General features: G+C 34.2%; 3 protein-coding genes across 3 annotated transcripts; all 3 read left to right on the top strand.

The window, feature by feature from the left end:
* The first annotated feature begins 1,437 nt into the window (after positions 1-1,437).
* Positions 1,438-4,380, top strand: LOC125831338 (laccase-12-like). Its single transcript, XM_049510537.1, has 6 exons — positions 1,438-1,667; positions 1,768-1,919; positions 2,042-2,286; positions 2,496-2,624; positions 2,933-3,889; positions 3,972-4,380. The coding sequence occupies exons 1-6, from the start codon at positions 1,557-1,559 to the stop codon at positions 4,100-4,102; spliced, it is 1,725 nt and encodes a 574-aa protein (XP_049366494.1). The 5' UTR covers positions 1,438-1,556; the 3' UTR covers positions 4,103-4,380.
* A 5,138-nt stretch (positions 4,381-9,518) lies between these two features.
* On the top strand, positions 9,519-11,814 carry LOC125831340 (laccase-12-like). The gene is made up of 6 exons (XM_049510539.1): positions 9,519-9,617; positions 9,709-9,860; positions 9,984-10,228; positions 10,346-10,474; positions 10,629-11,585; positions 11,684-11,814. The coding sequence occupies exons 1-6, from the start codon at positions 9,519-9,521 to the stop codon at positions 11,812-11,814; spliced, it is 1,713 nt and encodes a 570-aa protein (XP_049366496.1).
* Positions 11,815-15,761: 3,947 nt separating this feature from the next.
* LOC125831339 (laccase-12-like) lies at positions 15,762-17,981 on the top strand. The gene is made up of 6 exons (XM_049510538.1): positions 15,762-15,916; positions 15,989-16,140; positions 16,220-16,464; positions 16,560-16,688; positions 16,791-17,747; positions 17,838-17,981. Exons 1-6 carry the CDS (start codon positions 15,806-15,808, stop codon positions 17,966-17,968), a joined length of 1,725 nt encoding a protein of 574 aa, XP_049366495.1. The 5' UTR covers positions 15,762-15,805; the 3' UTR covers positions 17,969-17,981.
* The last annotated feature ends 408 nt before the right edge of the window (positions 17,982-18,389 follow it).

Raw genomic sequence — 18,389 nt, 5'->3', positions numbered from 1 at the left:
TGTCATATACTCCGCATTAAATATTGAAATAGTCACTGATGTGCACATTTGTGCTACATATTTACAAATTACAAAATCTCTAGAAAGAAAAAAAAGGAATGAAATTGTAACACGTGCATTCTTCTCTTTTTTTTTTCTTTTTAAATGCTCCAAAACGAGGAAAGGAAAGACAAGAAGTCAAAGAGGGGTTGGGGGAGATTTAAAAAAGGCAGCCCGATACACTAAAGCTCGCGCTATGCACAGGGTTTGGAGAAAGGTTCGACCATAAGGACCTATTCTACGCAATCTTACATTGCATTTCTATCAGAGCTTGTTTCCAATGATTTAACTTGTAATCTTCTGATCACATGACAACAACTTTACCCGTTACTCCAGAGCTCTCGGGGGAGATTGTGTTTTTTTGAAAAAAAAAAAGTTTTTGACAGACCACCTACTTAAAGACATGACTAATAAAAATCAAAGTTTGTTTTTGTAGGTTTCTCTAACAGAACTTATAGTTAGAATTCAAAACCAATCAAATCTTTAAAAGGATTACTTTAATAGACAAAACCAAACAGAAGAAGACTTTTGTAGTCTTTAATTTCATCATCACTAGACTTTATCCTATTACGTTTTTACCATACTTTAGTTATAATCTTTTAACAACCAAACTGTCACTTTTCTAAAGATTTTAATCATCATCTATTAGTGACTTCTGGTGTAGTAGGATTTTATAATTTCACCAAAGACTTTTACCTCCTCGTCGTAACAGAGTCAGGAATTTATACTAGAATATCATATCGGGATTTGAACCTACAATAATAACACCACCTACGTTTTTGCTCCCAAATAAGTTGAGATCGTCCATATGAATCCTCACTTCTTCATTTAAACTCATTTCATATCATCATATTAAACAAAATAAAAGTGAAAAATAAGCTTTATATGTATATGCATTGATACCAAGTATCTGTAGGTCTATCGAGACAACTTCCTTCCATGTGATTTCTAGACCTCTCCTTTTAACACCTTAATGTACCATATTTTCACACCTACAAATTAGTGCATCTGTAGGTTGACGCAGAACATGTGAACTTAATATCTAAAGCAACTTTTGAACCCATAACACTAGAATCTTCCCTTATATCAGAGGGATTCAACGGTTTACATATTATAATAAAAAAACATTTTGATCCTATTTGTCCAGTATAATATTTTCCGACAAAAGAAATTCAATTGAACTCCCATTTAGTCATAACAACTCCAATTAGTTGGATAACAGCACATCGTTAATGTTAAGTAAAAACCATAGAAGTGATTTTTCAAAGAAAGAGACTTTTAGTGTAAGCATTTTTCATGAAAAATTATGCAGTTAGATAGGTTAAGTGGGTGAACCAATATAGCTCAACAGGGTTCAACTAAGTTTTGATAATATAATCTGTCAACCTCAGACAACTTTTATCTCTACTTCTTCCCCTATAAAAGCAGACCCCTCAACTCTACTATCTTTCATAAACAAGCACTGACTTGCATTTCTACTAATACTCGAATCGAGTTTTAGAAAAAAAGGAAAACAAATGGAGGCGTTCAAGAGCATTGTCAAACCTTTGTGCTATTTCTTGTTTATGTGTGTTTTCCTTCTCTTTGCAGATGCAGCATCGGCGAAAACGCATTACCATGATTTTGTTGTAAGCTATCCAAGATTTCGCTTCTTTGGTATCTGCTAAGTGCTAACATTTCATAAATTTTACAAATTATATGATACTGACCTCTGTTTTTGTGGAACAGATTCAAGCAACACCAGTGAAGAGGCTGTGCAAAACCCACAACACCATAACGGTGAATGGACAATTCCCTGGACCAACATTAGAAGTAAACAACGGGGATACTCTAGTTGTCAAAGTAGTCAATCGAGCTCGATATAATGTCACCATTCACTGGTAAGTTCATGCATGCAGAACTCAAATGAACTGATATATGCTACTCCAATGAATAAGACATGATTAAGTTTCATATGACCTTTTCTCTTACTTTTTTATACTATTTTGTTGTGTTTCAAAAGGCATGGGGTTAGGCAAATGAGGACAGCATGGGCAGACGGACCAGAATTTATCACTCAGTGCCCAATTAGACCAGGAAAGAGTTACACTTACCGGTTCACAATTCAAGGACAAGAAGGGACACTTTGGTGGCACGCCCACAGCTCATGGCTCAGGGCTACTGTTTATGGAGCTCTAATTATTCACCCAAAAGAAGGAGGAAACTATCCATTTCCTAAGCCCAAAAGAGAAACACCTATTCTGCTTGGTAATAATTCTACCTTCTCTTATCATTAGAAGCTTTGACCAATTTTCAAAAGCAATACTCCCTCTGTCCCATTTCATGTGCCCTTGTTTGACTGAAAAGGATAGTGGTTCACATAAAATCCAACAGAGGGGGTACTAGTTATGCATCTGCTCATATTCTGTTTCCTTTTAGAAATATTGTTGAAATGATAATTTGGAAATGCTGATCAGGTGAGTGGTGGGATGCAAACCCAATCGATGTTGTAAGAGAGGCTACAAGAACAGGAGCAGCTCCTAATGTATCAGATGCTTACACCATCAATGGTCAACCAGGTGACCTCTACAAGTGTTCCAGTCAAGGTTAGCTCTAAATTCTAGTCTCACAGAAAATTTTAAACAGGTAACCATGAAATTTGCATCAGAAAGAAATTGTGTCTCGACTCTTTTGTACAGACAGTCAAGATTACTTCTAAAAGCAAAATTATTTTGTTCAAATACTCAAGACAGTAAAATCATCTATCACTCTTAAAAGATCAAATAATAGAAGCAAATTTATACATGGTAAAAGGAATAATTTCCAGCTAACAATGTATGCTAGCATTCACTAAACTATGATATGATATCTTACTGGTTCAGGACATGTTTTAATAGAAATCATATTTATGCAGATACCACCATAGTTCATACGGACTCTGGCGAAACCAACCTCCTTCGAGTTATCAATGCTGGAATGAACCAGGAGCTTTTCTTTACTGTGGCAAACCACAAGTTTACTGTTGTTGGAGCAGATGCCTCATATGTTAAACCCTTCACTACATCAGTCCTTATGCTCGGACCAGGCCAGACAACTGATGTCCTTATCAAAGCTGATCAGCCACCAAGCAGATACTACATGGCAGCACGTGCCTACGCAAGTGCTCAAGGCGCCCCCTTTGATAATACCACAACAACAGCCATCCTCGAGTACAAGACATCTTCTTGTTCTTCCAATTGTGTCAAGACCAATCCAGTTTTCCCATCTCTACCAGCATATAATGACACAGCCACTGCTACAGCCTTCACAACAAAATTCAGAAGCCCAAGAAAGGTCGAGGTACCCAAGGAAATCGATGAAAACCTATTCTTCACTGTTGGGCTAGGACTCAACAATTGTCCAAGAGGTGCACGCTCTAGAAACTGTCAAGGTCCAAATGGAACTCGATTCACTGCCAGTATGAACAATGTATCTTTTGTGTTACCATCCAATTTTTCCCTGCTACAAGCACATCACAATGGCATTCCTGGTGTTTTCTCAACTGATTTCCCAGCTGTGCCACCTGTAAAATTTGATTATACTGGCAACGTAAGCCGGTCTTTATGGCAACCTATTCGAGGAACTAAGCTGTACAAGCTGAAATATGGCGCAAGAGTGCAAGTTGTGTTACAGGGGACTAATATCTCCACAGCTGAGAACCACCCAATTCACCTTCACGGATATGATTTCTACATCATTGCAGAGGGTTTTGGTAACTTTAATCCAAAAAGAGATACATCTAAATTCAACCTTGTTGATCCACCACTCAGAAACACAGCCAGTGTGCCCGTTAATGGATGGGCAGTTATTAGATTTGTCGCTGACAATCCAGGTAAGATAAATACTAGTATTCTAATATTCTATACAATGTCACATTTCAATGATACATATTTAACAATATTAACTTAATACAGGAGTGTGGCTAATGCACTGTCACTTGGATGTTCACATTACCTGGGGTTTGGCCATGGCATTCCTTGTTGAAAACGGAGTCAGCCAATTGGAATCATTGGAAACTCCACCAGTAGATCTGCCTGTCTGCTGATAACTGGAACAAGCAACATAATACAAAATTCAAAGCCCTAGAGAAATCAATTTAATTGTTTTAGTAATTCCAAGTGATATTGTTCCCCCCATTTAGGGCTAGTTCTTCTTTTTTGTGTTTGCTCTACTACATTTTCCCCCCTTTTCCTAGAATTTATGGTCAATATAGTGCCAAAAATTGTTATGTAATACACCAGATATCTTAGAATTAAGGCAGCATATTTTCCAGATTAAACCAGTTGTATTGTTTCGAGTGCAGAAGAATTTACTTGAATTTTGAACTAAACTTGAATCTCACATTGCTATAACAACAACAACAACAAAAAATCCAGTATAGTATGTCAAGAGCATACAATGTACGCAGACCTTACCACACTACCTCAAGGAGATAAAGAGTAAAGAGTAAAGAGGTTGCTTCCGAAAGACTCTCCGTTAGTGTAACGAGCATCAGAGCAACAGTAAGAATTGCATAAATAGTACGTAATATATTGGGGGAAAAAGACAGATCACTTTCGAGAAATTATGCGAAAAAACAGACCTAATCAATCGTTACCTTCGCGTTCCATGATTGCAATGTTTGTTCATCAACCTTTGAGCTTCAGTTCCTCCGGGCTCCGGCGGTCAATATGGTGGGAGCATTGGTACGTTTTCCCGCCGGCGACTGAAGTACTCCGATCAGCATAATTTGTGATTTCAGCAAATTTTGCTTGCAAACATTTTCTTTTGGCAAAAGTAAATACTTAATTGAGTTTATAATTAAATACTTATAAATATTTGGTATAAATTTTTTTTATACACATATAAAATTTGTCCATAGTAAAAGTAATTGAATTTTCTTGAACACTACCATATACGTTAGATTCGACACTACTTCTACGTAACAAAAAGAAAAAAATAATTCACACAAATTCGTGTTAATATATAAATATGTCATTTAATTTAGTTTCATTCTTCAATTTTGAGTGTGCATAAGTAGATACGTACTTCTTATATTGCAATTTTGTGTCCTATGTGGCACCTTGTGTGTAGCCCCTGCACTATATCACGTAGAACATGTGTGTTTAATTGTTTAATTTTATACAAATTTCAGTATTTACTTGTGCACGCTTCAAGTTAGAAGACATGGATATTAAATGAAATAAAGTTAAAAGATATATCTATGTATAATAAAATAAAATAAAATAAAAAGGAGCTAAAATATGTGTGTGCGCAACATGAAAGTAAACTCAATAATTTTGTATAAGTATTAACAAAATTATTAATTATATTTTAAGTCAAATTGTTACACAAATTTATACAACCCAAAAATATTAAATCCATCCCTAAATAAGGATTATGGAGAAGTTTAAGGATAAGAGAATATTCCTTCTATTTCAATTTATTTTTTAATTTTATTTTTTAAAATTTTATGGCCTTAAATTAAAAATACGTAAAATGTTCTAAAAAATTCTTTAACCTTACAATCTTAAACAAGATATGTATTTTTCTTGTTAATAAAATATATTGCTCTCTCTCCTTGCAAAAAAAAAAAAAAAAAAAAAACAAGATATGTGAAATGTTGAAATTTAGATGTTTTCAAAATAGAAAGAGCATATATTTAACGAACTAAACATAAATAAGACAAATAAATTAAAATCGCGTGACAGACCACCTACTCAAGACATCATTTATCAGATCAAGTGTTTGTTTATATTATTACTATATAAGAAGAGTGAATAAATTCACTCCTCTTTCGACACGTGGCACCAAAAAAGGAGAGGGTTGAACATAAGTGTGAATGTGAGGGTATTTTGGGTATTTAAAAATACCCTCACATTCACACTTATCTACTAAAAAAAAATTACTATATAATATATATAATGTATAATATAAGTACTAGATAAGTGTGAAAGTGAGGGTATTTTGGGTATTTAAAAATACCCTCACATTCACACTTATCTACTAAAAAAAATATATATAAGTAGTAGATTTAAATATATTTAAAAATAATATAAGTAATACTATACTCAGTATGCTTAAAAATAGTAAAAACTACATAAAAAGTACTACATATCATATTACAATAATTAACAATTATTTGACACTTTCAATTCTATCAATGCCATATAAATTAGGATAAAAAAGGTAACATTTATATTCAAAAATAATCTAAGTAATACTATACATTACAATAATTAATAGCTTAAATATTTAAAAGTTATATAAAAAATTTAATTGACTCTCTAAATTCTATTGCTACCACATAAAATGGATTATATGATAAACATATATTGTTTGAAATTGACGAAAAATAAACTATAAATTACAATAATTAACAAAAAAAAATTGTCGGCTCCAAAAAATCTATCAATTAAGAACATATATTGTTTCAAATTGACGAAAAAGAAACTATAAATTACAATAATTAACAAAAAAATTCTCTCGACTCCAACAAATCTATCAATTAATGCCACATAAATTGGGACATGGAAAATAACATATATTCTTTAAAAATTAAGTTCAAAATGTACTATAAAATACAATAATTAACAACTTAATATAGTAAAGAGACATATAAAAAATGGTTAATATTTGAAATTTTGCATGTGCCACATAAATTAGAACAAAGAGAGTAATAAATATTATTTTCAAAATTCTGTAAAAAAAAGGTACTACAAATCACAATAGCTAACAATTTAAAATATTTTTAGAATCATATAAAAATTTCAATAACTTCTCAAATTTCATAATATATGACATAAGAAGAGGGAATAACCAATATATTTATAAAAAGAAATGACATATAAAATGAAATGGACAGAGTATTAGTTTTTGAAAATGGAAAAGGACAAAACACATATAAAATTAAAAGACATATAAAAAAAATTGGTTTAACTCTCAAACATAAAAAGTAACATATGTTATTAAAAACTTTAATAAAAAGTACTATAATTTACAATAAATAATAACTTAAAATATCTACAAGACAACAAAAAAAAGACTAATTTTTGTACTGCTTGTGTCACATAAATTAGGATTGGATGATTTTAAAATTTTAATTTTGGTTATACATTATAAAATAGCCGAAAAATTGAATGATATAATTTTTTTAAAAATAACTGAATGAATCGTCCTATCAATAACCCTAATGTTACTTCTACTCTGTTTATTTTTACTTAAATTTAGAAAGATATGTTTCATTTCTACCCTCAATCTTATCGGTACATTTATTTGCTATTTGAAATTGAAATTAAAAAGACAAATGACAAATAAGTTTTTATATTAGCTCACTTATGAGCAAAATATATTATAACAATCTTTACTAATTTTATAACAATACATAAACTATACTCTCTCCGTCCCATATTAGATGGGCACTTCCAATTTTACACGGTGATTAAGAAATCATTAATACATTGGAAGACTTCACTATTTTACCCTTTGTTTATATCAATGCACATTGAAATGAGTTACAAAAAATACACATACAATATAGGAATGGTCATATTAATTGTAGGGTAAAATGGAAAAGAATTAATTAATTCTATCCTAATTTAATAAGTGCTCAAATAATATGAAATATTTTTTTTTAGTAAGATTCTCATCTAATATGGGACGAAGAGAGTAACAATATAACTTTATTAATGTGTTGCCCGGGCTTTCTTTACTAGTATAGTTAGAAAAAGGAACTGAGAACCAATAAGATGTTTTAGAAAGTGCTAATTTAATAAACACAACAAACTGAAGAAGACTCTTTACCATCTTTAACCGCATCATCCACTACATTCGATGCAATCTAGGTTAAGTAGCATTTTTAATTCTAAAAATTCCTTGCCGAAATGTCATTGTTATGGACGATTAGTCAATACACAAAAACCTATCTAATTAATACAATCTTCGTCACAGTTTATGTGATATAATTTAATTTGGAATATAATTAAAGAAAATTCAGTAACTTTAGTCTATATACATTGTATAGTTAGATGTTGAGATATGAAATCGTCCAAATTCAATAACTTTGATCCAAACTTTATTTGTCTTAAGAAAATCATTCAATAAGTATAAATTATTAATTTAGAACTCAATAACTTAAAAAGAACTAAAAATTCTAAACTCGTAAACTTCAGATCCTGAGTTACCCCGTGGTTCAAAACAAAACAAAAAACATAATGAGATATTTACGTTTTAACTAATTCTTGGCCACTACTTTACAAGAGTTTTAATAAGTAAACAAATTGCTGTTTACAGCTACGTCGGTCCCTTGGAGTTGAAATATAGTGAGATAAGTCATTTTTTAATTACCTTAAGAGCTTTGATGACATTAGTTTATTAAACTACTAAATAATAGCATCTACAATAATATACTCAGTGTAATTCCACAAGTGAAGTTTGAAAAGAATAAAGTGTACGCAGACCTTATTCTTACCTCGTAGAGATAGAACATTGTTTCAGATAGACCCTTAGCTTAAATAAAGCCTACCAAACGGTTTGAAAAGGGGATTGATAGGGCTGGATATAGATATAGCCAGGGGATTCACCTGAACCCTCGACAAAAAATTACATTAAATATAAGGTGTTTTATAAAAAAATTATGTATAGATTTTTAATCCATTGAACGTAAGATTAGAGATTGGTTCAGTGGTTGAAGGAGGAGAGTTCAAAATTTACTTTGATTCTATGTTCCAATCTCAAGCGTTATATTTTTATTTTTCGATTTGTTTAAACCTGTTGTTGAAAATTCTAGATTCGCCAGTAGATATAAATATGTGAGCAACAACAACAACAAAATAATGTGAAATAGAGAGTAACACACCTCAAACATGAAAAAGAACACTAACGACAACAAAATAATGTAATAATCGGAACACAAAAAAGAAAGCACCAGTAGCCAAAATCGAAGATCAAGAAACTACAAAAACAGTATAAATACATTGTATGCCAATTAAGCACACACTCTGAATCAGCAAAACTCAAAACTTCACCTTTCTGTATAACATCAATTTGTGATTGATGAAGACAGGTGGAAGGTGGTATCATAATCATCACAATAAACAATAGCTATGTTCGGACTCTTCAAAAATGTCATCGAGTGTGTGTCGATCCTTCAGTAGTGCATTTTTGGAGAGTCCGAGCAACTTAGAACATCATCTTGCTGTAGAACATCACATTGCTAATGTGAAGCAAAATCTAATTAGTGAAGTAGTTATAGTGCAAGGCATTGTTCATGAAAATTGCTGCTGTTAGATAAGTTCAAGTGGATGAACAAATCAGTTCTACAGAGTTTTACTAAGTTTTTTTGGTAACATAATCTGTCAACCAACCTCACACAACTTTTATCTATAAAAGTAGATCCCTCAACTCTAAGATCTTTCACAAACAACCACTTACTTCCATTTCTATTAATACTCGAATCGAGTTTTAGTAAAAAAGGAAAAGAAATGGAGCCCTTCAACCCTTTGAGTTCTTTATGTTTTGTATGCATTTTGCTTCTGTTTGCAAATGCAGCGTCTGCGAAAACTCATTACCATGATTTTGTTGTAAGATATCTAAGATTTCCATTTGTTATTAGCTAACATCTCGTAAATTTTGCAAATTCTACGATACTGACCTCTGATTTTCTTGTAACAGATTCAAGCAACATCAGTGAAGAGGCTGTGCAAAATCCACAACATCATAACGGTGAATGGGCAATTCCCTGGACCAACATTGGAAGTAAACAACGGGGATACTCTGGTGGTTAACGTTGTGAATAGAGCTCAATATAATGTCACAATTCACTGGTAAGTTCATGCATGCAGAACTCATATGAACTGATATATGATACTCCAAAAGACTAGGACATGATTATATTTCATATGATTTTTATTTTTACACTTTTATACTAATTTGTTGTGTTTCCAAAGGCATGGCGTTAAGCAAATGAGAACAGGATGGGCAGATGGACCAGAATTTATCACTCAGTGCCCAATTAGACCAGGAAAGAGTTACACTTACCGGTTTACTATTCAAAGACAAGAAGGGACTCTTTGGTGGCACGCCCACAGCTCGTGGCTTAGGGCTACTGTTTATGGAGCTTTAATTATCAATCCAAAAGAAGGAGAAATCTATCCATTTCCGAAGCCCAAAAGAGAAACACCAATTCTGCTTGGTACTACTTCTACCTTCAGTTAACACCAAAAGAAATACCTACTTAAGCATTTTCTCATATTCTGTTTCCCCTATAAATTTTGTCGAAATGATAGTTTTGGAAATGCTGATTAATTAGGTGAGTGGTGGAATACGAACCCTATTGACATTGTAAGACAAGCAACAAGAACAGGAGCAGCTCCTAATCTATCTGATGCATACACCATTAATTCTCAACCAGGTGACCTCTACAAATGTTCCAGTCAAGGTACCAAAAAATTTGCCTTAGAAACTAAAAGAAGACCTATAGAAGTTGTATCTCGACTGTGTTTTACACACAGTCGAGATTACTTCTAAAAGCAAAAATATTTAGTAAACTTACATGCTCAGGACATATTTTCATAGAAATCATATTTATGCAGATACCACCGTAGTTCATATAGACTCTGGCGAAACCAACCTCCTTCGTGTTATCAACACTGCACTGAACCAGCAGCTTTTCTTTGCTGTGGCCAATCACAAACTTACTGTTGTTGGAGCAGATGCCTCTTATGTTAAACCCTTCACAACATCAGTCCTTATGCTCGGACCAGGCCAGACAACTGATGTCCTGATCAAAGCTGATCAACAACCAGCTCGATATTACATGGCAGCACATGCCTATGCTAGTGCTCAAGGCGCCCCCTTTGATGATACCACAACCACAGCCATCCTCGAGTACAACACAGCTTCTTGTTCTTCGAACTGTGTCAAGACCAAACCGGTTTTCCCATCTTTACCAGAATATAATGACACAGCCACTGCCACAGCTTTCACAACCAAATTCAGAAGCCCAAGAAAGGTTGAGGTTCCCAAGGAAATCGATGAAAATCTGTTCTTCACAGTTGGGCTGGGACTCGAGAACTGCCCAAGAGGTGCACCCTCCAGTTACTGTCAAGGTCCGAGTGGGACTCGATTCACTGCGAGTATGAACAATGTATCTTTTGTGCTACCATCCAATAATTCCCTGCTACAAGCACATTACCAAGGCATACCTGGTGTTTTCTCAACTGATTTCCCAGCTGTGCCACCTGTAAAATTTGATTATACCGGCAACGTAAGCCAGTCTTTATGGCAACCTATTCGGGGGACTAAGCTGTACAAACTGAAATATGGGGCAAGAGTGCAAGTTGTGCTACAGGGGACTAGTATCTTTTCAGCTGAGAACCACCCAATACATCTTCACGGATATGATTTCTACATCATTGCAGAAGGTTTTGGTAACTTCAATCCAAAAACAGATACATCTAAATTCAATCTTATTGATCCACCTCTTAGAAATACAGCAAGTGTACCCGTTAACGGATGGACAGTCATCAGATTTGTCGCGAACAATCCAGGTAAGGGAACAAATACTTATATCTCCTATTATTCCCAATTCTTTTCTATACAATTTCACATTTCAATGTACAAACTTAGCAATTTTAACTTAATTCAGGAGTGTGGCTAATGCACTGTCATTTGGATGTTCACATTACATGGGGCTTGGCCATGGCGTTCCTCGTAGAAAACGGAGTTTGTGAATTAGAATCATTGGAAGCTCCTCCAGTAGATTTGCCTGTCTGTTGACGACTGCAAAAGCAGCATAAAACAAATTCCCCTTTTTCATCTTTATAGATAGTGGTCAAGATGGGCTTGAAGGCGGATACTCAAAAATCAATCCGCCTTCAAGCCCAGATTATCCCCAGATTACATTAATTGTATTGTAATTCTAGTGCAGATAAGAAAAAAGGTATTCAGCACTCATAGCGGAGGTAAAATTTTGAGTTTATAGGTTTTGAATTCTAGAAAAGACATCTCAATAGGTTTTTCCATAAATTAATAGTTATACATATTATACACCTTGTTTGGATGGTTACCTGTTGTATTGTATTGTAAGTTTAAATACAATGTTTTGTTTTGATTGTTACTTTGTATCATATCATTTAAACTCTATTGTATCATACCTTAATATTTTCTTCTCAAACGATACAATATATTCAAACAATGATTCAGAATATAATTTTGTAGTAGCATGTACTGCTTTATTAGTTGATATTGATAGTGAAGTTGTTATAATTCATAATTTCATAATCCAAAAGTATCGATTGAAATTTCCTGAGTTAGATTCAATTTTACCTCATCCAACTGATTACTCCTGTGTTGTTAAGAAGATTGGCAACCATATGGATGCAAATTTTGTGGATTTGGAGGGATTGCTGATATTATCGAGTTTGTCTCTGTTTCGGGATCAACTAAAATTGGCAAGCCATTACCATAAGATGTTTTGTGCAAAACAATGGAAGCATGTGATAAACTGCTTGCACTTGATTATGCAAAGAAAAAGGTTCTCCAATTTGTCGAGAATCGAATGGGATACTTTGCTCCCAATCTTTCTGCTGTTGTTGGGAGTGTTGTTGCTGTGCAACTTATCTGTTCTGCTGGTGATCTCTCATCCTTGGCAAAAATGCCTTGTGATGATGTCGAGCTGCTTGGCGCCAACATGAATAGGAAGTCGTCATATTAATCAAAGTGGAATTTTCAAGACTACACCTCATTTCTTTAAGATCCAGACCTATCAACTGCTAGCTGAGAAACTAAAGTTAGCTATCTGAATGGACTCGAATTCTTCAAATTATTGAGCATTGGCAAAAGCCTCGACTTGTTCCAGTCCCTACTGAATCTGAGCCTTGTATGGGAAAGAGAGATGGTCGTGTTCGTAAATGATATGATCTTTGGAATACCTGGAAAACCCTCCCCTAGGTATGGTATGCTGACTTCAAGTTCGGCCTTCGCCTTGGAGCAACGGATCAAGCTATCAAATTCTGCAAAAGCAGCTTGTTGACAGCTGAACTCAAAGCACCAATTTGTCTGAGTCTGGAACTCTTTCTAAGGTTAAGTGAATATTGTTTGATAGATTTAGTGGTAGTATAGAGCACCATGTCGGTTGCAGTGGTAGCCTATTCATGTAGTCTTTGACTCTTGGTATTTGATTTCGTCTGTGGGTTACTGTGTTTAGGCTGGTCACATTGTGTTATGCTTCCTTCCATATAGTTGCTACTGTTTTGTAGGGAAAATGCATAAGTACCCCCAATCTATGCCCGAAATTTCAGAGACACACTTATACTATACTAAGGTCCTATTACCCCCGAACTTATTTTATAAATAATTTTCTACCCATTTTCGACCTACGTGGCACTATCAACCAGATAGCTTGAAAAAATTGTCAACACGCGCTGGGCCCAAAAGATAGTGCAACATAGGCCGAAAAGGGGTAGAAAATTATTTATAAAATAAGTTCGGGGGCAATAGGACCTTAGTATAGTATAAGTGTATCTCTGAACTTTCGGACATAGGTTGGGGGTACTTATGCATTTTCCCTTTTGTTATTCGTTTTTGTTTTATTACTGTTTTGATTTGGTTGTTTTGTAGAAACAACCTCTCTAACTCAGAGAGGAACTCTTGCCCTGAAACCATATATACAAGTGACAAACAAGCAACCTATGGTATTTTACTCTTATAGCTAGAATCGGGATTTAAAGTTTATTGATTTGAAATCATAATCCTTTAAAGTTATTGGGTTAGGGAAACCTGTAATCAAAGCACTAGCTTCGCCCTTGATTACTCCCTCAGTGTATCTACATGTGTCATAATTTTTTACTTGACATAAAGTTGAATAAAAAAATGAAGATTTTTGAAACTCACGTTCTTAAATATGACATAAATTTATGTTGCTATGAATCATTCAAGAGTTATGGTATAAAATATATATATACTAGGAGTAACATTTTGTGACAGTAAAAGCTTATCATCGCAAAAATCCATGCATGTATATGTCATTCTTTTTTAAGTGAGCTAATAAGAGAATAATATAAAATAGAATAGGGAAAATTACGCGTATAAGCAAACATATACTAGTTAATTACTTAACATAGCTATAGTTTGCCTTAATTATAATTCGCGACCTACTTTTAGCTATAATTATGCGGCTCAACTTTTTAGTTTTGTATGATTCGCACGTTTGTATAATTCGGAATTTGTACAATAAAATTTGTATAAGTTTTGTATAATTTGAAATTTGTATAATAATAATTTGTATAACTATTTACACTTCTAATGTTTGTAATTGTATAAATTCGTTATTTCGAGTTTATACAAAAATAACTTAATTATACAAATGTACCCGCGAATTATACAAACGGGTAGCTTAAACTGTAGCTACAGCCCATAAATATTCAAACCATAGGTATGGAGCATAATTAAGTTTATTATTGCGAAAGTTTCTCAATAGAATATATCTAATACTTAGTAAAATGTGGATTCAAACATCTTAAGTTTGAACCTAAAAATAAAAAATATCTTGATAAGGAACGCTTTATTCGTACGTGGTCTATGTAGTTTTGATTTACTAAACTCAACCTTCAAATTTTTTTATTTTTTTTTTCCTTTTTACTAATATAATCTTGGTAAAGGTCTAGTCGTGCTACAACAACCTATGACTTCTATGACCAAAGATCTTTACGTGTTAACTAATTTTTGGTCATTACTTTTTAGGTTTGACAAGTAAACAATGTCAATTGCGTTTTGTAGCTATTGCTTTTTTGGATTTGAAATATAATCTACCAAATTGTCATTTATTATATCTATATATCACATTATAACTAAGTAAAGTCTCATAAATGAGGTCTTAAATGGGTGGGGTATACACAAAGTTTACCTCTTATCTTTTCTTATCTATCACAATAAAACAACATATCTAGTAAAGTCTCAGAAATAGGGTCTGGAAAGGATAAAGTGTAACCAAGACTTTACCTTTACCTACTCTTCTTTTTCTAATGAACCTTTAACTAGAGTGAGCGATAAAAATGCATATGAAAGACACATGTCATGTATTCATTAATTTGCAATAAACAACCCGTATATCCAATTTCTCGATATATATATATATATGTACATCATTCCCTTCTTTGGTTAATGTGATTGTTTCACTAAGGAAATAGTCTAATGGTTAATGAAGTAGGTTGAGGTCTCAACGCTACATCTTTCTTCTGAAATATTCACGCCCTTATGGATAGTGTAGGCATTTGTACTGGTGGAAAGTAGCAGGTATCTTGTGAAATCAGTTGAGATGCACGCAAGCTGATCCAGACACCACAATAATAATATTTTTTTTAAAAAAAGTGATTGTTTCACCAGTTTTGGTTGCACAGAGGTTCCCTCCAATTAGTGATATAATCATCACAATTCACAACTAACTTTAATTTGTTGTGTAACAACACATCATTACTAATTTACTATTAAGCAAAAATCATAAAATGGTGTTTCCTTGAAATTAAAAAATATAACAAACTCCTCCAAACAAGACTTATAAAGTAAGCATTATTCATGAAAAATTTGTAGGCTAAGTTGGGTGAACCAACTCCTACAGGGTTTAACTAAGTTTTGCCCTCTAATATTCTCATACTGAAGCAAAATCTAACCCTATAAAAGCAAAACCTCAACTCTACAATATTTCACAAAACAAGCACTGACTTGCATCTCTACTAATACTCGAATCAAGTTTTTTAAGAAAACGAAAGCAATGGAGGTCTTCAAAAGCATTGCAAACACGTCGAGTTCTTTCTTTGTTATATGCATTTTGCTTCTCTTTGCAAATGCAGCATCTGAGAAAACTCACTACCATGATTTTGTTGTAAGTTATTTACTAACATCTCATAAATTTTACAAGTTACTATGATATTCACCTCTGTTTTTCTTGGAACAGATTCAAGCAACACCAGTGAAGAGGCTATGCAAAACCAGCAATGCCATAACGGTGAATGGACAATACCCTGGACCAACATTGGAAGTAAACAACGGGGATACTCTGGTGGTTAACGTTGTTAATAAAGCTCGATACAATGTTACCATTCACTGGTAAACTCATGCACACATAACTGATATACATATGTTGCTCAATAAATTAGATGATCTTATATGTGTTGTGTTTCAAAAGGCACGGGGTTAGGCAAATGAGAACAGCATGGGCAGATGGACCAGAATTTATCACTCAATGCCCGATTAGACCAGGAAAGAGTTACACTTACCGGTTTACCATTCAAGGACAAGAAGGGACACTATGGTGGCACGCCCACAGCTCGTGGCTTAGGGCTACTGTTTATGGAGCTTTAATTATCCATCCAAAAGAAGGCGGAAACTATCCATTTCCTAGGCCCAAAAGAGAAACACCTATTCTGCTTGGTACTACTTCACATTCTCTTAATACCAGAAGCTTCAATTATTTTTTAATAATGAATACTATAAATGCATTAGCTCATATTCTGTTTGCTGATCAGGTGAGTGGTGGAATACAAATCCTATTGACGTTGTAAGACGAGCAACAAGAACAGGAGCAGCTCCCAATGTATCCGATGCTTACACCATCAATGGTCAACCAGGTGACCTCTACAAGTGTTCCAGACAAGGTTAGTTCTTATCACCAGAATGTTATGCTAACGTTCACTAAACTATAATTCAACATCTTCCGTGCTCAAAACATGTTTTCCACATGAACCATGTTTATGCAGATACCACCATAGTCCATATGGACTCAGGCGAAACCAACCTCCTTCGAGTTATCAATGCTGGACTGAACCAGCAGCTTTTCTTTACTGTGGCAAACCACAAGCTTACTGTAGTTGGAGCAGATGCCAATTATGTTAAACCTTTCACAACATCAGTCCTCATGCTCGGACCAGGCCAGACAACCGATGTCCTGATCAAAGCTGATCAGACACCAAGCAGATACTACATGGCAGCACGTGCCTATGCAAGTGCTCAAGGCGCCCCCTTTGATAACACCACAACCACAGCCATCCTCAAGTACAGGACATCTTCTTGTTCTTCCAATTGTACCACAACTAATCCCATTTTCCCATCTTTACCAGCATATAATGACACAACCACTGCTACAACCTTCACAACCAAATTCAGAAGCCCAAGAAAGGTTGAGGTGCCCACTGAAATCGATGAAAATCTATTCATCACAGTTGGGCTGGGACTCGAGAACTGCCCAACAGGTGTACCCTCCAGTAACTGTCAAGGTCCAAATGGAACTCGATTCGCTGCCAGTATGAACAATGTATCTTTTGTCTTACCTTCCAATTTTTCCCTTCTACAAGCACATCACCAAGGAATACCTGGTGTCTTCTCAACTGATTTCCCAGCTGTACCACCTGTAAAATTTAATTATACTGGCAACGTAAGCCGGTCTTTATGGCAACCTATTCGAGGAACTAAGCTATACAAGCTGAAATATGGGGCAAGAGTGCAAGTTGTGTTACAGGGGACAGGTATCTTCACAGCTGAAAACCATCCAATTCATCTTCACGGATACGATTTCTACATCATTGCAGAGGGTTTTGGTAACTTTAATCCAAAAACAGATACATCTAAATTCAACCTTGTTGATCCACCTCTCAGAAATACAGCAAGTTTACCCGTTAACGGATGGACAGTCATCAGATTTGTCGCGGACAATCCAGGTAAGAGAACAAATACTTATATTTACTAATATTCCCAACTCTTACCTATACAATGTCACATTTCAATGATACAAATTTAACTTAATACAGGAGTGTGGATAATGCACTGTCATTTGGATGTTCACATTACATGGGGTTTGGCGATGGCATTCCTCGTGGAAAATGGAGTTAGTGAACTGGAATCGTTGGAGGCTCCTCCCGTAGATTTTCCTGTCTGTTGACGATTGCAAGAAGCAACAAACAAGAATTAATTTGAGTTTTGAACTAAATTTGAATCTCGCATTGCTATAAACAGTAGATCTTTCGAGAAATTAAGAAAAAATAATGTTTCAATTGCTAGTTTAGCATTTGGGTATATAGCAAAAAATATTGCAATGTGTCCTACTTCATCAATACCTATACCCATTGGTGTTATTTGCAATGTTTGAAATCTTGATAATTCGTCTACATTTTACGAATCTATTCTTGTCCAATGCAAAATATGACTTTAAGGATATATACAATCTTAAAGTATAACCAAGGATATATACATAACATTTTTTAAAGTTCGGGTATACTTATCCTTTTCTGTTTTAACAATATTTCAATCTCCAATTTGAAAACTAAGACAAATCCATAAAAAGATTTCATCAAATATGACCC

This window comes from Solanum verrucosum, unplaced genomic scaffold (assembly GCF_900185275.1).
Source record: "Solanum verrucosum unplaced genomic scaffold, falcon-dt-bn FXZP01000049.1, whole genome shotgun sequence".
In the NCBI taxonomy this organism is placed as follows: domain Eukaryota; kingdom Viridiplantae; phylum Streptophyta; class Magnoliopsida; order Solanales; family Solanaceae; genus Solanum; species Solanum verrucosum.
Note: the sequence above shows the minus strand (reverse complement) of the source record. Positions and strands in the feature narration are given on the sequence as shown.